General features: G+C 46.6%; 2 protein-coding genes and 1 long non-coding RNA gene across 3 annotated transcripts in view; 2 read left to right on the top strand and 1 right to left on the bottom strand.

Annotated features, from left to right (window-relative positions):
• Window positions 1-702: 702 nt before the first annotated feature.
• LOC141968199 (myb-binding protein 1A-like) lies at window positions 703-14,047 on the top strand. Its single transcript, XM_074922638.1, has 3 exons — window positions 703-1,108; window positions 1,267-1,362; window positions 13,030-14,047. The coding sequence occupies exons 1-3, from the start codon at window positions 932-934 to the stop codon at window positions 13,210-13,212; spliced, it is 456 nt and encodes a 151-aa protein (XP_074778739.1). The 5' UTR covers window positions 703-931; the 3' UTR covers window positions 13,213-14,047.
• LOC141968201 (uncharacterized) lies at window positions 2,630-14,180 on the bottom strand. Its single transcript, XR_012634822.1, has 3 exons — window positions 14,041-14,180; window positions 9,881-10,023; window positions 2,630-5,385 (listed from the first exon to the last, which is right to left on the bottom strand). It is a non-coding gene; the product is annotated as an uncharacterized LOC141968201 (long non-coding RNA).
• A 1,424-nt stretch (window positions 14,181-15,604) lies between these two features.
• The window catches only part of MYBBP1A (MYB binding protein 1a), a 64,519-nt gene continuing 60,960 nt past the window's right edge, over window positions 15,605-19,163 (top strand). Inside the window, exons 1-5 of the mRNA XM_074922636.1 lie at window positions 15,605-16,195; window positions 16,354-16,449; window positions 17,265-17,348; window positions 17,754-17,828; window positions 18,221-18,328. Coding sequence (XP_074778737.1) covers window positions 16,019-16,195; window positions 16,354-16,449; window positions 17,265-17,348; window positions 17,754-17,828; window positions 18,221-18,328 — 540 coding nt within the window. The 5' untranslated portion in view covers window positions 15,605-16,018. The remainder of the gene's footprint in view (window positions 16,196-16,353; window positions 16,450-17,264; window positions 17,349-17,753; window positions 17,829-18,220; window positions 18,329-19,163) is intronic.

Here is a 19,163-nt window from a genome sequence, read left to right as displayed (position 1 = left end):
AGCGCCCGCCCCGCCGGGGCCGTCTACGCTACTGCCTGTCGGGAACTGCCGGCGCCCGGGCGCTGCCCCGCCCGGCTCTGCCTGCGCCGCCCTTGCCGGGGGCTCCGGGATGGCCTCCGGTAAGGGCCGCGGGTCTCGGGGCTGGGCGTTTATGCGTGACACAGGCCGAGGCCTTTGGCTCCGAAGCGTGCTCGAAGCGCTCCGCTGTCAGTCCCCGGCCTCTCGCCTGTCCCCGACTCATCTCGCAGTCGCTGCGGGTCGGAGCAGAGGCGGCTCGTGCTGCGGGCGCTGCACTCGTTCTCTGCTCCCCCGCGACCGGCGAGAGATGAGGGTCTGGAGGACGGCAGCGAACCTGCACAAGTTTTCCATGACAGCTGAGAACAGCGCTGTCTTTGACTGTAAATAAAGATGACGGGCTGCACCCGACAGTTTCCCGGCGTCCTTCAGATCGTCCCCTTCGCATGACCTGATTTGTTTCTTTTTCTAGGCTGTTATTTCAGGTTTTATAACAAACCCACTTATAATAAAGACGTACGGACGCTCCCGGGACAACCGGCTGTGCCCGGGTGTCTCGGGTGCCGCGGCCCCGCACGGCTGCACCGCCGTAGTGCGGAGGGAACGCTCCGGGTCCCGCTCGCCCCGCAGGGGTTTATCCCGCCTGCCCCGCTTCCCCGCGGGGGGGATTCAACCTCCCTCGAAAGCGGCTCACGGGGGAGCGGGGGTGGCACAGGACTTGCGGGGGTGCCGGGATGTGAAGCGGGAGGGGAACATGGCGCCGAGGGACGGCCCCGAGGGGAGCGCGGGGCGCCGAGGGGAGCCGGGAGCCGCGGCCCGGCGGCGCTGACGGGCCCGTCCCCGCTCGGGCCCCGCTGCCCCGGAAGAGGCGGGGCGGGCGGAGGACGGCGGCGGCCGCACGTGGGGCGGCGGAGCCATGGCGGGGCGGGAGGGCCGGGGTGGCGCGGACGCGGTGGCGGTGGCCGACCCCCGCGGGGTGCTGCGGCAGGGCCGCGCCTTCCTCGACTTCTTCTGGGACATCGCCAAGCCCGAGCAGGAGGTGCGGCTGGCGGCCACCGAGAGCCTCCTGCGGCACCTGCGGGACGGCGGGAAGGTGAGGCCGGGGCCGGCGGGGCCGTGGGGGCTGCGGCAGCAGCGGGCCGGCGCGGCTCCCGCTCGGCAGCGCGTCTGTGCGGGCAGAGGCGCGGCAGGGCGCGGCGCGGGCGTGCGGCGGGGTCCCGCAGCCCCGCCGCAGCTGAGTCTGTGTTTCAGGCCGAGGAGCTGGAGTACACGCTGCGGCGTCTGGTGGAAGGGCTGGGAGCCACCCGCGAGGCCGCCCGTCCGGGCTTCAGCCTGGCCCTGGCGCAGGTCAGTGTGTCCCGGAGCAGCGCGGGGCCCGGCCTGGCGCTTGTGAGGGGGCCGTGGGGGCTCCGCGCTGGCAGCTCCCGCGGGCGGGGGGCAGGGAGGGCTCCCGCAGCCGGCGCCGAGAAACGGGGCGGTTGTCAATGGCGCTCGTCTGCGTTAGAAACAGCAGCTTAGAGAGGTGGGAGCTGGGCCAGCGTCCCTCTCGCGAATCCTCTCCTGCTTCAGGATCCATCCCCAGTTCGGGAACCTTGGCCCGGCTGCCGAATATGCTGCGCTTAGAACTACGGTGACTTCTTAAAATCGGCTTGCTGCTGGCGTTGGGCTGTTTAGGTGGGAGATCTGCAAAGGCCACCCCTTATCACAGGCTTCCGAGTGTTTTTTTTTTCCCGGTGTCGTTTGGGTCTGCAACATGGCAAAGAGTCCCAGGGGTGGGATCTGACCTCGTCTCACCTGAGAAGTGGATAATGGAGAAGAGCGTGTGTTCTTCCCACTTGGATCAGGGCCTTGCCCATGCTGGGAAGTGTAGTTGCTCCTGTTACAGGGCCAGGCAGTTGTTGCAGGAAAATGTGCCCATTATAAATCCTCCTGTGTCACGTCCAGGGGAAAATAGAAAAGGAATATCAGCAGGTATGTTTGTGTCCGCACTGGTTCCTATTGTGACCCATCTTTTACTGATCTCGCTGTCTCTATTCTGGCCTGATAAAGCAGCACATCTGCTGCTGTGCTGAACGATGGTTCATCTCTTATTTTGGCTGAACCTGATAAAACCTTATCAAATGGAAAAACTGCAAACTGAGCTATTCCATCCATCTCCTCAGGTTTTACAGGCTGTACTGGGTTTGTGTGGCAGGGTTTTTGGTAGCGGGGGAAGAGCTGCAGGGGTGGCCCCCTGTGAGAAGCTACTCAAAGCTCCCCTGGCTCCAACTCAGTCCTGCCTCTGGCCGAGGGCGAGCCAGTTATCGATGGTGGCTGCACCTCTGTGACAGGGTATTTAAGAAGGGGAACCCACAGGGGAGATGGAGGTAGGGGTGAGGGAAACGCTTCTGCCGACACCGAGGTCAGAGAATGAGGAGGTACTGGAGCAGAGTCTCCCCCCTGACCGTGGTGAGGGCAGGCTGTGCCCTGTGCCTGTGGGGGTCACCAGGGGAGCAGGTGCTGACCTGCAGGTGGGGAAGGGGGGAGCCAGCACCTCCATGGCGCTCAGTTACTGTGTGGACTTACACTGTCACCGAAATCGGGGATAAAAATAACTTATTGACACCAATTTGATGTAGATAAGCAGACACTTCTTTATTGACGGCCGGACGTGTAGGGGAGTGCTCTCACCAACAACACGTGCCAGGCACCAGAATCATACACCTTATATAGAACTTACTCATACATATTCATTAAGTCTTCATACATAAGCATATAACTTCCAAGAAATCATTAACATATTCTCCTCCTACTTCCGATTCTGCGCAGTAGAGGTTAGAAATGTCTAGAAATGGGTCTGGGGTGTGATGTGAGTAGGTGGTCCATGGGTCGGTGGTCGCGATCTCCCCCTGCCGGAATTACCTTCTGCTTAAGGACACGGTTTTCTTGGCAGGTACCTGCGAGCTGTTACGGTTACTTCCCTCAGTTCCCATTAATCCTGGACCTTGACAACTACTTGCATTCTTCTAGTCCTATACATGTATTATAAATCAGATTACAAATCACCTCATGTTTTGTTACCTAGGTTCTAACCGTTCTTACTAAACAATTATGACCAATCCCTTCAGCCTCGGTACAGGGCTGTACAGGGGATTTTAGAGTAGCAGTCGGTTGCTAGATTCAAAATACAATAAATGTAAAATGATTTTTACTAAAATATCCCTTAATTCTATACTTACATTAAAATCAAACACAATTTAATTTCAGCTGATAATAAAATCAGTAACATTTCCCCCCTTTGAAAGGGTTGAAAATTATTTCAATACTTTCACACTTTTATTCATTTTCATCTTTGGGGCCAAAGTTTGTCTTGCCAGATGATGGTGGTGGCGGGCTGTAGTCTGGTGGCATAGTGGGTATTTCTTTCATAGTTCTATGATATATTGCAAGCTTATTAATAAACTGTCTTTTAAGACAGGCATACCCCAACATAATCATCAAAAGGACAATTAATAGCAAAAATAAAATTTTGATTAAGGATTTCAGCCAAGAGCTCAAATTCCATCTTAATCCACTAAAAATTTTCTTAGCCAATCTTCTGACATATCTTCTCAAATGGTTTCTGTTTCTTTTTCGATTTTGCCTAACAGATCTAGATTGTGTTCTATATTCCTGTGTAACATTCAGGATATGAATGCAGCAGTGATCCAATCTATCTTTGAGATATCCACACACTCCATGCTCCTTTAACAGAAGCATGTCTAATGCTATCCGGTTTTGAAGTGTCATTCAGCAAGTTACATGTAATTGGATGTTTAATTTTTTAAATCTTTTTTTTTGTAACATTGGCCAATTTTTCTATTTGTCCTGTTAAGTGATAAAGCCATTCTCTATTCCTATAGGACGCTATGGGGTTCAGAAGAGACTCTAAAGCCCAGCCAATTTTTACTCCTGTTGATGGTTCATTCCAAGTGTCATCATCTGTTTCAGACCTTTTGATTAGTTGTAATTTTAAGTTTTCCAGGGATCTCTTGAATGGTGATTTCTTCCAAAGTGGACACAATGTTGGCAGGCCTAAAGTAATTTGTTTCATCTTACTATCTACTGGTAAGTGGCTGTCCAGGTGCCATCACTTAATGCCCAAACTAAATGTCCTGGACTGTGAATGGTAGATTTCTTACAACTAGAAAAGTATCTGCTTCTGGGTGTAAAGATGCTAGTCATGGTGAGGTTATTATAAAAAACCTCGACAATAACAACCAAACTTTAAAGCAGCTGCCAAATGAGGAATTCTTTGAATTATTAAGTCTGCATTGCTGCAATCATACACTTTTTCACATTTCTACCATGGTACTACATGTTCCTTTTCTAATCGGGTAGTGCCTTTATCTACTATCAAGGGAAGGATTGTAAACACTCTATTCATCCAGGTACTCTCCTAAGTAAAACACTAAGGGGTTCTGGCCATGTACTGAAATTGGAAGAATATGGACATAGACCATACAGAGTCTCACCTTGTCTGGTTTTGGGTACTTTGCCCAGTTTTGTTACACTGCCATTCCATGATGCTCCTGCTCACATTGTTTTTAATTTGTTCATCATATGAACACCATCCTAGATTAGGGTTTGGGCCTCCTGGGAGGAGAACTCGATCCAAAGCACTAGGTTGAGACCCTGTTATAAAGTTATAATTTAGTAGTTTTTCACAGTCTAATTTTTTTTTTTTTTGATGTCCATCGTTTCTTAATAACCTTCACTTGTTTATACCATTGAATCACTGACCTTTGTTTGCAATAAAGTCTCCTTTTCATGTTCCAAATTGGTCAAATTCATAGTTAAGATTCCCCAAGGAATAGATTTACCTACTGCTCTTGGAATTGGCAAATAAGTTGTGATCTGGGTGACATTTTGTATGTTGGCGAATCCCTTAATCAATCCTAACATCAAATTTTTCTCAGGCATTTCTTTGGGAATTTGGATTAATTATTCTGTATCTGATTGCCTTCTGTTCCTTGCCACCAGATCAACCCATGATTCCACCAGCGTCACCTTCTAAGCCAATATAAGGAGAACAATCACAAACTGATATAAAATATTAGACATGTTTCAGAACCAGTTTTAAAGTCTTTGGGTCACAGCTTATAATTTTCCATGGAGTAGGTGCTTTCTTCACTCGGGTATAGTGTATCCAAGCATCTGATTCTGCAATCTTGATAGCCATGAAGGTGGTTAACAGTATCCGGAACGGTCTTTTTCAATGCCCCTGCAAAGGTTTGCAAGTCCACATTTTTATATAGACATAATCTCCTGGTTGAAAATCATGCACTGGAGTTTCTAGGGATAATGTTCTATTCCACAGCACTGCACTCCGAATCGCAGTCAAAGTTGTTCCTAAAGAAAGTAAATAGTTATACACATCTTGTTTTTCTTTTACATGCATGTTTGGATTTGGTTCTGGGGACTCATAAGGTTTTTCATACAGTAATTCATAAGGACTGACTGAGGTTCCACTCTTTGGTTGTACTCTGATTTGTAATAATGCCAATGGAAATGCTTGAGGCCATTTTAAATTGGTCTCTTGACAGATCTTACTTATTTGCCTTTTTAAAATCTGGTGCATTCTTTCTACTTTTTCACTGGATTGTGGTCTCCATGGAGTATGCAAATCCCAAGTGATACCCAGAATTTTGATGACATTTTGAACTATTTCTGCAACAAAGTGTGGACCTCTGTCAGACAAAATTCCAATAGGAACTCCAAATCTTGTAATTATTTCTCACATTAACCACTTTACTACTTCATTGGCTTGTGTGGTGTGACAGGGAAAAGTTTCTGGCTATCCTGTAAAAGTATCAACCCCTACCAGGATGTATCAGTACCCATTTTGTCTAGGTAATTCTGAAAAATCTACTTGCCAATAATCTCCAGTTTCTGTACTAGATTTTAATCTACCTATTTGAACTCTTTTCTTGATTACTGGATTATTTTTCAAACATACGTCACATTTTGCAGTTATTAATTTAGCTATGTCCACCATTTTAACAGATATAACTTGTTTTTTTGTAAAGAAGTTACTAAAGCTTCTGCTCCCTAATGACATTCTTGATGTTTGGTTTGCATTCTTTCTTTTATTAACAAAGGTGGAACTACTACTCGTCCATGAGGAGTTATTCACCATCCCGCTAAATTTTTCTTAGCATTCAAAAATTGACCTAATTTTCATCTTCTACTGAATATTTTGGCCTTTCCCTCAGAAGAGTTACTGTTTGGAGGGAATTAATGCCATTTGGAATGCTTGTTCCTTTGTTATTTTTCTTGCTGTTTGGACAGCTAAAATGTTTCTAATTTTTTTTTGTATTTCTAATTTGGTGTGATTTACAGTGCATGATTGCTACCTGATTTGGTTTTTGAACTGCTTGTAATAATTGTAAAATTTAATTTTGATGCTTAATATTTGATCCCTGAGAGGACAGTAATCCTCTTTCTTTCCACAAAGCTCCATGGACATGTACCACCCCAAGAGCATACTTTGAGTCTGTCCAAATATTTACTTTCTTCGTTTCACTTAGTTCTAAGGTTCGAATCAAAGTAATGAGTTCTGATTTCTAAGCTGATGTGGTATTCATCAGTGCCTTTGCTTCTATAACTGTGGCGTCTGTTGTTACCGCATATCCAACATATCAAACTCCTCGTCCCATAAAGCTGCTATTATCTGTATACAGTTCCCAGTCTGGTTGTTCCAATGGTACGTCTTTCAAATCTTCTCAACTAGAGTAAACATACTCGATAGTAGCCAAGCAGTCCTGCTCCAGTTGCTCTTCTTCCTGTGTGGAACTTAAAAACACTGCAGGATTTACCAGGTTAGTTGTTTTTAGAATCACATCATCTTGTTCAGTCAGTACTACCTGGTACTTCATCATTCAGCTCAGAGATACCCAATGTCCCCCCTTCTGTTCTAAAACAGTTATCACCATCTGTGGGACGTAGACTGTTATTGTGCTTCCCAAAGTTAATTTCCGAGCTTCCTGTATGAGCATCACTGTTGCAGCCACAGCTCGAAGGCAGTTTGGCCACCCTTTACTCACTGTGTCCAGTTGTTTAGAGAAGTATCCGACAGGTCGTTTCCAGCTTCCCATCTTCTGAGTCAGCACACCCAGTGCCAGGCGTTGTCTTTCGTGAACAAACAGCTGAAAGTCTTTGGTTATGTCCAGAAGTCCTAAGGCAGGTGCAGACATTAAAGCATGTTTCAATTCTGTGACAGCCCGTTGTTGCTGTGGGCCCCATGTCAAAGGAGAGTTCTTTAGGCCTCATATAGCAGTTTAGCTGTTAGACTATAACTCATGATCCAGAGGCGGCACCACCCTGTCATTCCTAAGAATACTCAGAGTGTATGAATATTTTTCGGCTTACATGGCTTCTCAGTGTTCTGTTCCTAATTGCCGCTGCCCTTTTGAAATCTTGAAGTCCAAATTATCACAGTCTGACATGCTATTTGGGCGCGCTTTTTTTTTTTTTTTCTTTTCCTGGCTACCTTGTACCCATTCAGTGCCAGAAAATGAAAAAGATCTATTGTTACCTGTATGTAGGTAAATCTTCCTTCTGTAGCAATCAGTGTGTCATCCACATATTGTAAAAGCAAATGCCCAGGTTTTGGTTTGTCCTGTTTCCATGTTTCAAGCTCCTTTGCCAGCTGATTTCCAAAAATTATCGGGCTATTTTTAAATACTTGGGGTAGTCTTGTCCATGCCAGCTGCATCTTTCGTCCTGTTTGTGGATTTTTCCATTCAAAAGCAAACAATTTTCTGTTTTCCTTCTCCAAGGTATACAAAAGAAAGCATCTTTTAAATCAAGCACTGTAAACCACTGATAAGTCTCCTTTAAAGCTGTTATCAGCGTGTAAGGATTTGCTGCTACAGGATATATACCCTTAACTATTTGATTCACTGCTCTGAAGTTTTGCACTAACTTATATTCACCCGATGGTTTTCTGACTGGTAGACTGAGAGTTTTATATTTAGATTCACACTCCTCCAAGATTTTATACTTCAAAAATTTATCAATCAGTTTCTTTCTTATATCTGGTACCAATTGTCCTATAAAAATCAAAGCCAATTATATCTGAGCTGCCTCAGTTTCTACTTTCAAATCAGATTTTTTTTTTTCCTGTCAGCTTCTTTTAGTCTTTCTAGAAATGCTGAGGGAGATTCATTCTTATCTTGTCTCACCTCATACAATTTAGACCAGTTCAGAAACCTAGGCATGGCATGTTTAACTCCATATAAAATCCATTTCTGATACCAACTCAGTCTTTCTCTGTGTTCCACATTATTTGGATCCCACTACAGATCCCCAGACGAAGTGTTCTGTTTTAATATTCCACCTGTTGTCCTACTCAATACAGTCACTTCTGCCTGTGCTTTACCAGCCTTTAATACCATCTGTTTTTCTGTATCATCTAACACATTAGCTAAAATCACCTGTAAATCACTCCAATCCGGATTCTGTGTTCTGATTATATTATCTACTCTGCCTGTTCTCTCAGGATCCTCTCTATACACTCCTGCTGCCTGCTTCTAAGCCATCAAATCCGTCACTGAAAAAGGCACTTTCACATACACCGGCCCATCATTGCCAACTCCCTGCCGCAGGGAAACTATTGTTTGTACCTGCTGCCGAGTTCTTTCGAGATACAGGGGTATGAATTACAACCTCAGACGGCCCTTCATCCACATCTTCTATTCCACTACTCTCAGGTTCCTCTACCTGTTCTCTATATTCTCGCCCCTGATGCCATTCTCTCTGTGGAGGGCATATATCTAATTCCGGCCCTTCATCCTTTTCAGTATAGAAGCAATTCTTTCCTTCAAACAGTCTTTCCAAGTTCATATGTTGAACAACACTTTTTCACCTTTTTATCATCAGAAATTATAGCCATTACTAAATTATCCTTACTAATCAACTTACATTCCTTCTGCCAATCCTTCATCTTAAATAAAAAAAATAAATCAACATATGGCACTTCATTTCCCTTCTCTTTTACAAAACAGCATTAACTGCAAAATGGTATTATAATTCAGTGTCCCATTCACAAGCCATTTTCCTGATCTTCCAAAGTATACAGAGGCCACCGGTGATTACAATATTCAATCATCTGACTCTTTTGCAAATCATCATGCAAATCTCCCCAATGTGCTAACAAACATCTTAACAGAGAAGTTTTCAGAACTTTGTCATTTGCAGCCAGATTACACATACTTTTACTTTTAAACAAATGAGTCATCTTAGATGCCATGGTTCAGTTACTTTGTTAACACAATATACAATCAATCACTCGCTCAAGTCTATCACTTCGTCCTTCTCCGGCTGCACCCCTCGCGGGATAACAGAACTGCGGATCCAGACTCCGCACTCGCTTCGTGCTCAATTGCACGTCTCACTCTTACAAACACACTTACACCTTTCTTCAATTACTATTACAAATAAAGATATAACACAACACAATTTTTAATTACTATACAATATTCAATTGATGAAACAACCAATACTACAACTGAGTGCATAAAAACTTTTAACTTCCAATTAAATGCACTACTTCTGAGAACTCTATAGCATATAGGTTCTCTTGTTTCCAAAACCAATTGTCCAACCCTGCAATAGCTTTCGCTTATGTCTTACAGGCAGACGCCTAGGCTTCCAATACATGAGGATCCTCTAGCCCAACCCTGCGCAGCTTTCGCCGCGTCTGATAGGCAGGCTTATACAGTGGGACACTAACCCACTTTCCACGGGTGGGACACTAACCCACTTTCTACAGGTGGGACTCTAACCCACTCTTACTGGTGGGACTCTAACCCACTTATCCCAATACAAAAGAGAAGTGTCTTACCAAAATCCAGGGGACGTCACGAAGAGCCTTATGGATCGGGGATCGATGGGTGTCCCCGAGAAATCCTCGGTGCTGGCTGGAACCGATCAGGTCCCCGACACCTCCGGTCTCTCTCAGCGAGGTCCCATCTGGGTCGCCAGAAACTGTCACCGAAATCGGGGATAAAAATAACTTATCGACACCAATTTGATGTAGATAAGCAGACACTTCTTTATTGACGGCCGGACGTGTAGGGGAGTGCTCTCACCAACAACACGTGCCAGGCACCAGAATCATACACCTTATATAGAACTTACTCATACATATTCATTAAGTCTTCATACATAAGCATACAACTTCCAAGAAATCATTAACATATTCTCCTCCTACTTCCGATTCTGTGCAGTAGAGGTTAGAAATGTCTAGAAATGGGTCTGGGGTGTGATGTGAGTAGGTGGTCCATGGGTTGGTGGTCGCGATCTCCCCCTGCCGGAATTACCTTCTGCTTAAGGACACGGTTTTCTTGGCAGGTACCTGCGAGCTGTTACGGTTACTTCCCTCAGTTCCCATTAATCCTGGACCTTGACAACTACTTGCATTCTTCTAGTCCTATACATGTATTATAAATCAGATTACAAATCACCTCATGTTTTGTTACCTAGGTTCTAACCGTTCTTACTAAACAATTATGACCAATCCCTTCAGCCTCGGTACAGGGCTGTACAGGGAATTTTAGAGTAGCAGTCGGTTGCTAGATTCAAAATACAATAAATGTAAAATGATTTTTACTAAAATATCCCTTAATTCTATACTTACATTAAAATCAAACACAATTTAATTTCAGCTGATAATAAAATCAGTAACAACACCATGACACAAAACCTCATTTTTAAGGTCCAAAGCATCATTTTTAGGCTCCAAAACAGCTTTTAAGAACCAAAGGCTCATCTGAGAGGCCAGAAGTCTCAGTTTTAGAGTCCAAAGTTTCAATACTGCAGTCCAAACCCTCCCTTTTAGGGTCCAAACCCTGATTTTTAGAGCCCAAAGCTTTGATTCTCGGGCTGAAACCCTCTTTTTGTTATGCTCCAAATCCTCATTTTTTAGGACACAGATCCTTATTTATAAATGCCAATTCTGCTTTTAGGGTCCAAAGACTCCATCCCCAGTGGCGTGAGGCCAGAATTTCCCCACTCTACCGTGTTTTGAACCTCTTTCTACAGGTCTGGGCTGACGGACAGGCATCAGCCGTTCCTGGTTCAGGGACTGCCAGCTTCCTCCCGGGCTGGCGGTGGGGCCATTTGGAGCAGCAGGTTTCACCCCCGTGGCTCAGCCGCCCTCTCCCTCATGGGACTGATGCAGGGCTGAGGGGAAAGGGCAGTGCTGAGGGGACCCGGGGGCTGAGGGGAATGGTGGGGGCTGCTGAGGGGGTGGCAAGGCTGCAGGAATTGCAGGGCTGAGGAGGGACAGTGAGGCCTCTCTGTTGAGGTTAAGGGGTGAGGAGAAAAACTAGTCAGTGTTAGGCTAACCTTCATACTACTTTTTAATTAAGCAAAACTAGGACTATTACACTACAGCACTGAGAAGTTGTTGAAAAGTAGTATACTAGTCCTTGGTCTCATGTTTTCCAGTTTTAAGTTTCTAAAGTCAAAGATCAGTCAAAAGTATTGTGTAGAATATTTCATTCTGCTCATAATCATATTTTCATAGTTTTTTTTTTGCTTAGCTTCTTTAGGCTGTATTTTTTTTATGCACTGAAGACTAGAAAGTACAGAAGTCTTGACTCCTTGTCTAAAATGTTTCTGGTAAAATTTTTGGTCTTACTTCAGTGTTTTTATTCTTCAGTAGAGAATCTGAAAGCAAATTATTGTTCTTTTCCCTGCCCTTACCTTGAATTGGAAAAATCACATGGTATCTTATTTTTCTGGAGGTGGTGGTGTGTATGGGATTTTTTATTTTAAATTTCCCTAAAATTTCTGAAACTCAGAATACAGTGACTTTTTCCTTGAATTAACTAAAGCTCAGTTATTATTCTTTGCTTCTGCCTCCCTTGGCAGCTGCACCTTCACTAAGGTGGATATATCCCTGTTCAGAAATCCTACATGTGGTGGCTGCTGTCTTTCTCCAAGTACAGAGGGAAATCTTCACACCTTTTTTGAGTGTCTTCTGACACCTCTGCTTAGAACATTTCGGACCATAATCGCTGGTTTCTGTAACACCTTTTTTGTCAGGGAAGGATTCTGAGGAGCTAGATGTTTCTTGTGGACATTCTTTAAGTGTTTAAAGACAGGCAACTTTTGCCGTATGCTCCTTGCCCTGTGCTCCTTACAGAGATTACTATGGAGGCTAGAGCCTGCATTACCTGCTGCAAAGTATTAAATCTCCTCCCAGGAGCAGGGTGTCCTGAGAATCACAGAATCCTAGACTTGTTTGGGCTGGAAGGGACCTTAAAGATTATCCAGTTGCACCCCCCAGGTTGCCCAAAGCCTCATACCTGCCTGCTTCAGGTGGGACACAGTCCCCACTTCATGTCTATGTTGGTCACAGAGCACAGGCTGAAATTGGCCACATGGAATTTCAGCTGTCTGGATCTCAGCTAGCCCCACTGCCCTCTTCCACGCCCACAGAAATGGGTGTCTCCAGGGTGCAATTCATGTAGCTTGGTTTAGAGTTTGTCTTGGGGCGAGATTACTTGTGTCCTGGGAGTGCCTGTTTTGCAGTACTGGCTGTAGTTCTTGAGGGAGACTAGTGGAGATTTAGACATGAATATGTAGATCTCTGTAACTGGATGATGCTAGTCTCTCTCACTGGAGTTATAAAAGTTTAAGGACTAAATTAGCTGTTTTGTACAGGTAGAATATTCCAGGGTGGGAGGTGGGGGGGACCATATGATAAAAGCATACCAACATTTGCAAGGTACAAAAATTGAAGTGTTATTTGAACTGAAATGGAGAAATGTTTGGAATCTGAGGCTTTTAAAAACTCCAGTGGCTTCATTAGGTCTTCTGAGAAGGTAACTTTGGCATTTCACTACAGAGTATTATAAATCTCTTCATTTCCACTGTCACCTAGGCCTCCGTGTATCTCTGAATCTCTCTGCTACCCCTGCTTCTGTATATTTTAAGTTAGAGAATGCTGAAAGCTTATTTGTTCCTCTGTCCATATTTTTGCAGATGCCCTCCTCAGCCCGTGGAGGACCCATGCTGGAGCAGGTGGCTGCGACCGAAGAAGGATGGGACTCTCTGGAAGCCCACACTGGAGCAGTTTGGGAAGAGCTGTATCCCATGGAAAGACTCAACACTGGAGAAGTTTGTGGAGCACTGTCTTGTTTTTATGCTCCAAACCCTATTTTTTAGGACACAAATACTCATTTATAAATGCCAACCCTGCTTTTAAGGTCCAAAGACTCCCATTCCCAGCGGTGTGAGGCTGGGTCCTCATGAGGACACAATGTCCACACTCTACCACGTTTTGAACCTCTCACCAGCTCCGGGCTGTGGGCCGGGTGTCAGCTGCTCCCGGTTCAGGGACCACCAGCTTCCTCCGGGCCGGCGGCAGGGCCTAACACAGCTTCATTCCCTTCCCTTGTGTCCTATCGCTTGAAAGAAGACAGGCTTTTGTTTAAAACACAGAACTGAGAGTTCTTGTTCAGTTACTTCCTGGTATCATGGATAATTCACAAACTTCTGCTTTTGTATCTAAAGCAAAACATTTGTGTAATACACCAGTTCTAAAGTATGTACAGGGACATTTTGAAAAGCATTTCCAAGGGATTGTTCCACAGAGATGAAACAGTTACACTAATGCTAATTAGCAACAATTAACATAGAGCCTACTCTCTGGGAAACAGGATAGTCATCCAGCTCTATGTTTCCACTGTTGCAGCTTTTAGGCTTGGTGTACGTGTAAAGGGTAGAGACAGAGAGCGCACCTGAGCCAAACACAACAGGCTCCCGTGGGCCCGGAATGGCTTGGGCATGTGAAGCAAGCCTCAAAGCTGGCATAGCCCATCTCCTGCATTTCAGCTGTAGGCCTGAAGCAGAGGTTTAAATAGAAGCTGACTCTGTTGCTCCGACTACATGTTTGTCTGTACCTCCTTTCCCTGTCTTTGGAAACAACTTCTTAAACTTTCTGTGTTAAAATGTTGCATGGTAACAATTTCCAGGTGTTTCTTCACAACTTACCCTCTGACTGTGATGAAGTCCTGTCTGTTTTCTTCTTTTCCTTTGGGCACTCATTTGGAAGTTTTCTGAGCCTGCACTTTGACATATATCCTACTATAGAAAAGGTTTTTGTGCCATCTCATTCAGTAGGCTGTTGACGTGTTTCACTTTTCTTTGTGGGGTGGTGGCAAGAGCCAACGTGATGTGGTACCAAAGGCGATTGCAATAAAGATGGTAGGAAAAGTCACCTCTGTGACTGGGAGCAGCTCTGGTCTGAAACCAAGGTGGTAATCTGTATGAATGTGCCAAGAATCAAACCCTCCCTTCTGGGGGAGGTGTTGCTTTCCTTTGAAGAGCTGGACTGGATTTCTTTGCATTTTGCAGCTGTTCTGTAGTGAGAAAGACAACCATCGTTTTACTCAAACAGTCTCCAGGATTTCCCTCCATAGCTGCCAGCCCATCTCTGCAGCACCATAAATCACTGTTTTCTTCAAATTAAACTGCATTAGAAGAAGAACAGGGTTGAAGTGTTTTTTCTTTGCTTTCAAGGTGGCTATTGCTCAAACCCAGGTTGGACATAGGTATGCCATCAAACAGAAGCACACAAGCAGGTGAGGAATGCTATACATTCTTCAGGGTTTTCTTGCAAATAGCTAAAAGCTCTGCAAGCCCTGAAGTAGTATGTTCGTGGTACTGTGCTCTATATTAACTAGATTTGAACTTCTGTAATTATTTGACTAGAAAATCTGTAAGGGTCCAAGATGACCCTTCAGGCCTGGTTACAGCACCTTTTATCTTGCACACTCAGTTTAAGACAATAAAGCTTCCACTGTGGTATCTCTTTCCTCAGCAATACAAATTACAGGTCAGGTATGGATCAAATGCTCCCAGTGCTTGTAAATTAGCCAGAGCGTGCAAGTTAAATGACTTGGTTAGAGGAAGATAGACAGTACCTGATATGACATAAACCTTGCCTGTACAAAGTTATGAAATCAATGCACTTTTTAACAAAACTGAAAGAGTAAATTTATCAGCTCTTAACATAGTGAAGCAATAGCATTTCTAGTATAGCATTAAGAACCTTGTAGCTAGAAGTACTATGTGGAAGAGTGAATACACAGGCATGACTTTTTAGTGTGTCTTAATAGTTTTACTGTTATAGCAATTTAACTGATTTCAGTATAGTAAGAGAACATGAGTAGCTTTTGTGGCAAACCTACAGAAAACTACCAGAGGAGCTATTATAATTTAGACTGGCTGAATGTCAGATCTATACTCGTAAGCCAAACCTCAATCCAAACTGTGAATACACATTCTTTATTTCACATCTGTCGTGGTTTAACCTTGACACTCTCTGCGTTTCACGTGGAAAGACGGATCGGAAAGGTTCCTAGAGACAGCATCGCCCGTCCCCCTCTCCGCCGTGCCCGCCCGCCATCTCCACAGGGAAAGGGGCTGGCTAGGCCCTGCCCGGCCGGGGGGCGCGGAGCGCCGCTCCCTCCCTCCCTCCCGGCTCCGGCGGGAGCCCTCGGCGCGGCCCAGCGGCCCAGGCCCCGGCGCCGCCCGCAACGCCGCGCTTACCCCCGGCCGCCGCCGAAGCTGCTGTAGGCCCGATCGTCATAGGGATCAAAATCCGCCATCGCCACCTCAGCCTCCTCCCCGTGCGAGCGTGACAGGACCGCGCCCGCAGGACCCCGCGCCGCTTATATACGGCGGAGCGCGGGCCGGGGCTGCCGCTCGCGGTGCCTGTCTGCAGCGCCCGCCCCGCCGGGGCCGTCTACGCTACTGCCTGTCGGGAACTGCCGGCGCCCGGGCGCTGCCCCGCCGCGGCTCTGCCGGCGCCGCCCTTGCCGGGGGCTCCGGGAGCGCGAGGCGCCGAGGGGAGCAGGGAGCCGCGGCCCGGCGGCGCTGACGGGCCCGTCCCCGCTCGGGCCCCGCTGCCCCGGAAGAGGCGGGGCGGGCGGAGGACGGCGGCGGCCGCACGTGGGGCGGCGGAGCCATGGCGGGGCGGGAGGGCCGGGGTGGCGCGGACGCGGTGGCGGTGGCCGACCCCCGCGGGGTGCTGCGGCAGGGCCGCGCCTTCCTCGACTTCTTCTGGGACATCGCCAAGCCCGAGCAGGAGGTGCGGCTGGCGGCCACCGAGAGCCTCCTGCGGCACCTGCGGGACGGCGGGAAGGTGAGGCCGGGGCCGGCGGGGCCGTGGGGGCTGCGGCAGCAGCGGGCCGGCGCGGCTCCCGCTCGGCAGCGCGTCTGTGCGGGCAGAGGCGCGGCAGGGCGCGGCGCGGGCGTGCGGCGGGGTCCCGCAGCCCCGCCGCAGCTGAGTCTGTGTTTCAGGCCGAGGAGCTGGAGTACACGCTGCGGCGTCTGGTGGAAGGGCTGGGAGCCACCCGCGAGGCCGCCCGTCCGGGCTTCAGCCTGGCCCTGGCGCAGGTCAGTGTGTCCCGGAGCAGCGCGGGGCCCGGCCTGGCGCTTGTGAGGGGGCCGTGGGGGCTCCCCGCTGGCAGCTCCCGCGGGCGGGGGGCAGGGAGGGCTCCCGCAGCCGGCGCCGAGAAACGGGGCGGTTGTCAATGGCGCTCGTCTGCGTTAGAAACAGCAGCTTAGAGAGGTGGGAGCTGGGCCAGCGTCCCTCTCGCGAATCCTCTCCTGCTTCAGGATCCATCCCCAGTTCGGGAACCTTGGCCCGGCTGCCGAATATGCTGCGCTTAGAACTACGGTGACTTCTTAAAATCGGCTTGCTGCTGGCGTTGGGCTGTTTAGGTGGGAGATCTGCAAAGGCCACCCCTTATCACAGGCTTCCGAGTGTTTTTTTTTTCCCGGTGTCGTTTGGGTCTGCAACATGGCAAAGAGTCCCAGGGGTGGGATCTGACCTCGTCTCACCTGAGAAGTGGATAATGGAGAAGAGCGTGTGTTCTTCCCACTTGGATCAGGGCCTTGCCCATGCTGGGAAGTGTAGTTGCTCCTGTTACAGGGCCAGGCAGTTGTTGCAGGAAAATGTGCCCATTATTAATCCTCCTGTGTCACGTCCAGGGGAAAATAGAAAAGGAATATCAGCAGGTATGTTTGTGTCCGCACTGGTTCCTATTGTGACCCATCTTTTACTGATCTCGCTGTCTCTATTCTGGCCTGATAAAGCAGCACATCTGCTGCTGTGCTGAACGATGGTTCATCTCTTATTTTGGCTGAACCTGATAAAACCTTATCAAATGGAAAAACTGCAAACTGAGCTATTCCATCCATCTCCTCAGGTTTTACAGACTTTTGAGGAAATTCCGTTGTACAGTGTCCTGGAACAGATAAAAGAAAAGCACAATCTGGAGAAAGTGAAGAAGGTGAGTTTGCTCATAGCAGCATTGGCTAACAGCTCGTTTAAATTAACTACTCTTTTTTTCTTTGACGCCATGGTACATGGATGCTCTAGATTTGGGGTTCTTGCTAAAGCAAATTGCTATAATGAAATACCGGAAATATTTGTGAAAGTTGGAAGTTGATGACGTTGTCATCTGGCCCTGTTTTAGCTGAGATTTATCTGTGTGATCGAAAGATAATCTAGGACAGTTCTTAGACCTAGTGCAGGAGGTTTCTTTTCAGTGTGTTACCTTCACATGGGAGGGTGTTCAAGGTGAGATCTTCCGACCATGTTGTTCCACTGATGAGCACTGCATGTGAACGTGGAATGTAACTGCTCAGTGAAGTTTACTTTTAACCCACCCTCTTTTTTTTTTTTTCCTTTTTAGAAACTTGTGAGAAATGCTGCTTTTGGAAATTTTTTTGGCGTTATGGCTCTGTTTCAATCTGGCCGGCTTATTAAGGTAACATTCCTGTTATGTTGTTTGTCAGTACTGGTTCTAGGGCTGTCTGAGTTGTAATGGCAATCTAGAAGGAAAGGCTGTATCATTGGCTAGTTGATGAGATGGGACTTGAAGTATCAAGTTCAGTTCATTTCTTTTGTCTTATTCATGGACTTTTTGTGTTTTTTAAATGTCTGTTCCTGAATAGAATATAGGAACCATGTCAGGTAGTACAAGAGGTTCCTGCCTCCCCTTGAAGGACAGGATCTGTTGCTGTATACAGCCAAAAAACAACATTTTGGGAAAAGCTGAGTGACCTATCAGGAAGCAGTTGTGTAGGTTTCTTATTACAAGTAAGCCTGTACCTGAGCCTTCAGCTTAATCTTTCATACTGCTTTACCTTTCCTTTCTAGGACCAGAAAGCTCTGCTGGAGAGCATCCAGCTTCTCCAGCAGCTGGCACATCACCAAGCACACCTCAGAGATCTCCCTCGCAAAACTCTTATTGACATCATGTCTGAGGTACAGCCATAGCGTGTGGTGGGTGGGAGGAGGGAGGGCTTGGTTTCAGGGACTGCTTTTTCCTTAATTTGTTCATAGTTGATAATTAAATGAGGTGATGTGGACGTGTGAGTTTAAAGTGGGAGCTGTTTCCAATATTGTCTGTGGGCAGATGCTTTTATTCTGGGAAGGATGCTCTGGTTTAGTTTAGTCTGATTTCATCGTGGACAAACCCAGAGTCTTTTATTTTTTTTCCCTGTTGACTTGCTTGGATGGTATGTTAGACCCTCTGCTCTTTTGACTAGAAGTATGCTGAAAATTCTGGACAGCAAACCTTCTTATTTATGCACCAAGCCTGGGCCTGAGTTTGAATTTTGGGCTGTTGGGAGTGAAAGGGTGTAGGTACATGGAATAAAGCACTACGTACTGAGTATGTAGTAAAAGAAGAGTTTGCTTTTTTCCTTCTTCTATGTGGGTATTATTTGTAGATGTGAAGACTAAGAGTGTTAAATGAAAATTAAATAATGTTTTATATGGAATTGTTCTGTCATTTAGTCTTGATATTAGGTTTAAATGTATTTTGAATCCAATCTTTAAAAAACACAAAGCAGTTTTTGTGCTTGTCTTATTGATGAAAATGTTGGATCCAGTTTTTTCTAAAACCATTGAACACAGTTGCTTACCAGAAAATCCTATTGAAACAAGTAGCTTGTTTTGGAGAAGTATAATTAAAAACTAATAGGAGAGCATTTCTTCCTCCCTGGGCTGCACAGCTGTACAGACAGGAGGAGTCAGACAGCAAGAGAACAACTGCAGCTGGAATCAGTTGACCAGAATTGCTGTCTGGTGACATGTT

This window comes from Athene noctua, chromosome 19 (genome assembly GCF_965140245.1).
Source record: "Athene noctua chromosome 19, bAthNoc1.hap1.1, whole genome shotgun sequence".
NCBI lineage: Eukaryota > Metazoa > Chordata > Aves > Strigiformes > Strigidae > Athene > Athene noctua.
The sequence above is the reverse complement of the archived record's forward strand: the minus strand, read 5'-3'. Positions and strand labels throughout refer to the sequence as shown.